This window comes from Sipha flava, unplaced genomic scaffold (assembly GCF_003268045.1).
Source record: "Sipha flava isolate LNK unplaced genomic scaffold, YSA_version1 17982_pilon_pilon, whole genome shotgun sequence".
Lineage (NCBI taxonomy): Eukaryota > Metazoa > Arthropoda > Insecta > Hemiptera > Aphididae > Sipha > Sipha flava.
Genome location: NW_020272145.1, coordinates 10347 through 15443, shown reverse-complemented (window position 1 = coordinate 15443; position 5097 = coordinate 10347). Strand labels below are relative to the sequence as shown.

Below are 5097 nucleotides of genomic sequence, written 5' to 3'. Positions count from 1 at the left end.
TTTGATTTCTTCTGTATATTGTACAATCCTTCAAAATCTATATTAGAACGTTAATAATATTGTGCAATATTATTGATCGTGTAGGGACCGCTTTAAATAAGTAGTTTTTAAATAAAAATAAATTGATTTTCACTATAAATTAGTTATTTTTAAATTAAGACTAATTGGGTTATGACTTAGACTTTTAGTTCCCTGAAAAAGTATTAAAATTAAATACATTCTTAAATATCGTGTTATTTTTATTTAATAATTCAATAAATCTAATTTTCCGATTGGCTAATCGGCAACCGCTATACTTACCCTGCCAGCCAACGTCGAATGCATCGACTGCCGCTCAGCATAACTTCATCAACACCAGTCAAAGTGAGTAGACGTCAGTTACGATAATTTATTACGAGTATAATAATATTTATTTAGTTTATGATCTGAATACGATCAAAACATTGAATACGTCTTTAGTGAAATATATTTATTTTTGTTTAACTGTAGATGTCATTTGTTTTCAATAATTTGGTAAATTTTTATTATTCCGCGCCCCCCGTACACCGCGGTCGGGAAGGTTTTGGCGGCCGGTAAAGCACGATTCCGTACGTTTTACCATTTTTGGGTACACGATTCCGTACGATTTCTAACAAACAATGGATTATGAAATGATCCCAAAAGCAACACGATTCCGTACGATTTTCCATGCAACGTTGCCATTTATTATTTATTATTATCAATTAATTTTTGTCATTTAAAAATAAAAAAATATAAATAATTAAAATATATAATTTGTAAATGGTTTAATAATTATAATTTGATACCTTGGTAATTAATACAAATACTTGATAAATATTTTATTATATTTCTATGATTTAAAAATTTGTTATGTTCGGTTATTGTGTGATGTAATCGCTGTTTGTCGGCTAAGGCCATTTGATTCAAACGTCCTTTGTACACAGATCTTATTTTCGTGCAAGTCTTTTCTTGTGTTTCCTTTAGAACTGCTATAACCAAATTAACTGAAGGGTATGTACTATGATACTGGGCATTATATGTTCTATGGAAACTCACAGATCCATTTGTTGTACTTTAAAATATAAAGTAAAATAAATAAATAAATGAAAACAAAACGTTTATACAAGATTAATATAGTTATATGATAAAACTGGTCGACCGGTATATCGTAGACGATTACAGAGTCGATCATGTTAGAATTTATTTTTAAGCCACGCGCACAAAAATTAATCGTGGTTATGAACAAATTGGCGATACGATTTATCTGTATATTTTTTATCTTTTATTCTAGTTTAAAATACTTTATGTATGTTTATAAACACTTTAAGCAAGTATGTTTCTTAATAATAATTATAATTATTTAAAAATAAGAAAACATTTTCCAAGAAAGTCATATATAATTATATATTATTATACATACCGAGGATTTTCCGATGGCTCTTGAGCCCAAATTTTCGGTGGAAATAAACAGTGATCTTCTACGTATGTTTTCAACATATAATCAGAAAATAAAAATCCTATATCTAGGTTAGGACATATAAATACAAGTTCAATGAATGCATTTTCGATTTCATGTAGTGATAGAAATGGCAACCCGAAAAATAGCTTTAACCATTTTCCTAACTTGTCGTCATTTGTATATGCTGTTCGGAGTCGTTGTTCAGAATTCTGTAAAGTTAATAATCTGTAATGTCGAATATTACCATTTTATAAAGAAATAATACATTTTAAGCATATTTACTTTTCGCCACCAACACTGCCCTAAATGAAATCGACATACTTGAATTTCTACATTTGGGAACACCTCTCTACATGCACTTATCTCAAAGTCTAAATGTAACTTTTGAATAACAAGTCTTTTGAAAATTAATTTTTCACTTAATTCTTGAAGAAATAACCATATGTCAATGTAGGTTTGTTTAGATTTATGAGGCAAGAAAAAATAAACGACGGGTATATAAAATCCATTTTGTAAACAATTAATTGTATAGAGCTGAATATAATGTTTTGGTGCGTAATTAAAAGTACCATCGGCAAAAAAATCTGATGAATTAATCATACATCTTAGATTTTGTTCTGTAGTTATACAAACGAATAATTTGTTATCAGGTACAAAAATAAATTGTTCACCTTTAAATTTAAGTACATCATTATTGTGCATACTTTTGAGTTGTTCAATTGATCAATTAAAGATTTTGGAAAAGCCAGGTATATTTGTCGTCGTTTGTCTTTTCTGATTGACCGTATATCGCTATGTTCAATTTCTTCTGAATTTACGCTTTTTAAGAGTTCTGTTCGAATTATTTTAATAGGTCGGATAGAAATAGATCCACTTGCCTTGCGTTTACAGTTTTCTCTTAGTACATGTCTTTCGACACTTTGGACTGGATTTTCACAGAGATTATGTTTATTTGATGTTTGATGAATTAAATTTTCATTTGTCACAATAACTAGCATAACACAATTTTTGTATACATAACCATTTTTTTAAACCATCTTTTCGTGTTCATATAAGCCAATATTTATGGAAATTAAATAATACCAGTGGTTTTCCTTTTTCCGAAGTTATAAATTTAACTTCATTTTCCATGTTCCCTATTTTTTATATTTTTATAAAGCACCGCACTTTACGCAAAACAATGTGGTTATCGACTGGCATGCGACGACTAGGGAAAATAAACATTGATAACTATCTTAATTTATTATTAAGATATTATGTAGATTATCAGTAGTTTTGGTTTTGATGTACCTACATACACGAATATATTCTTTTGTTACTGATAAACTATTTTGTAATGATTAATAACCATATCAAATCTAATAGTGTTATTGCGATTTACTTTGAGACGATGTCGATGTCGACCGATACTGTATAATATCTACAACGTATAATACATATATGTGTTATACAAATCAATAGATTACATTTATAATTACATAATTTTTTAACTTATTTAGAAATCTGACAACGTTACACTAAAATCTTAGGTACAAAACGTATGGAATCGTATGCTTTAAAATGCGTACGATTCCGTACGCTGATAAGGACCGTACGGAATCGTGTTCCACCTTTGGCGGCGGAAGAAGAGGACGTGGCGGTATTGGGCAGCACAGGCCGGGCCGAAATGCTCGTTGTAAGTATCTGAATATGAAATTGTAATAATAACATTAGGGTTGCGATAAATTTATAAGGCGAAACCGGGACAACACAAACACAATATTGAATAATACCTATACTTTTTATATAACTTTTAATATATTGAGATGACCAGTGACGTATATAAGGGGGGATGTGGAGGTCAGATCTCCCCTAAGCCTTTTTTTAAATGTTTTAAGAAAATAAATTTAAATAATAAGAAAAAAAATGATTAAATAAAAATAATGGTTTGTTTGCAAATTATACACCTCATACAAAACATACAAAAGTTATGTATACGCCACTGAAGAGGATCATTAATGGCCGGCAATAGATTTTAAAACAATGTTTTTTTTTTTTTTTTATTTATTATTATTACATACACAATCTATACCTAAGGGTACAATAAGAGTATTTGCTAAATTAGATTAAATACATGAATAAGCTTGATAAAAGCAGCTACCCAGTGATGACACTTTTAATTGAGGTTATATTAATTTATACATATATCTATATTTATATTATTATTCTTTTTTTTTTTTTTTTATATATATATTATTAAAAAATATCTACACCAGTTGCGTTTTAAGCGCCTTGGAGGATTGCCCGGGATATCATTTGATGAAAGAGCTTTAATTAGAGGATTAGAATGAGATGCTAGACGGTTGTGGAATCTTTTATAACAAGTTATTGCTTCTTCTTTTACTGTTTTGATATTAAGGTCTGAGTGAAGAGTATACGTTTTCTGGGTGGCTAAATTGTACATTGTTTTTCTTAAATCTAGAATTATCAGACAGAAAAGCATTATTTGAAGAAAGCTTCTTACGTCGTTGAATTTCTTTATACACTGGACAACCTCTGTAGCTGGCTGGATGATTGCCCTGACAGAGCGCACATTTTGGAGGGGTGTCTCGAAAAATGGTACAATCAGATGATTGGTGGTGATCGCCACACCGCACGCAACGTGAAGAGTAGTTACAATAAGATTTCGTGTGGCCGTATTCCTGACAGTTTAAGCACTGACTAATTATCTTAGGTTTATAGGGCTCCTCAACTTTAATTTTAGTATGGAGCATGGACGTTAGTTTATAGATATCATTTGACTGAGGGAGAGGTTCCAGGTCAACGAAAAACATTGGTAATGGATGTTTATGAACTTTATGAAGAACATTAGTCACGTTACGTATCTCAAATTCGCGAAGTTCCAATTCAGATTTGATTAGGATGGTTTGAGTTGTTGGGTGTAAATTTCTAATCACGACATGTGTGGGTTTATCTTGCTGCAGTTGATACGTATGATATTCGGCATTCTGATCCTTAAGGAAGTGTATAAGCGTTCTATATGTTTCCGGAGTACTCGTTTGAATTTTTAAACGATCCGTAGAGGACTTACAAATAAAGTTTTCAACTCCAAGTACTTCAATTAAACTTGTGCAAAGTTCTGTAAAATCTTGCACTCCTTTTACAAAAATAGGAGGAGGGGATTTGATGGACGATTCTGTATTGATTTGTTCAGTATTATTAGTAGAATTGTTAGTGTCTTGAATATCGTCATTAATGTTATCGGGTTAAACTTCAAAAACTTCAAATCTGTTTCTAGATACGAATAGTTTTTTTTTAATTGGTTGAGTTGGTGTTTTTGGTGAGTTTAAAGATTCAGAAGTCGATGAGCTTGAGTGATTTCTTTTGTTAGCCGTAATGGTCCACACTTCATTTGATGAGGTGAGTGAGACATTTGATTGAGATGATGTATTGAGTGCATTTTTGTTAATCATTTTAATTGGTGGTACGGTTTTCTTTTCTTTATTGTTTTGGTTTTTGATATTATGATTATTGTTAGTATTCATTATTACGTGAGTATGTAAATATGAGTGTAATAAATATAAATATATCTATTAGTTAACTGGTTATACGATTACGATTACGATTACGATAGCGAACAGCTATAATAAAACCAAGGC

The 5097-nt window shown here is 30.5% G+C and overlaps 1 protein-coding gene across 1 annotated transcript; it reads right to left on the bottom strand.

Annotated features, from left to right (window-relative positions):
- Positions 1–929: 929 nt before the first annotated feature.
- LOC112680653 lies at positions 930–2176 on the bottom strand (the record flags this gene model as incomplete). The annotated part of the gene is made up of 3 exons (XM_025550815.1): positions 1742–2176; positions 1421–1668; positions 930–1072 (listed from the first exon to the last, which is right to left on the bottom strand). Coding segments are annotated over exons 1-3 (811 nt in total), but the record flags the coding sequence as incomplete, so codon positions are not given.
- Between the last annotated feature and the right edge of the window lie 2921 nt (positions 2177–5097).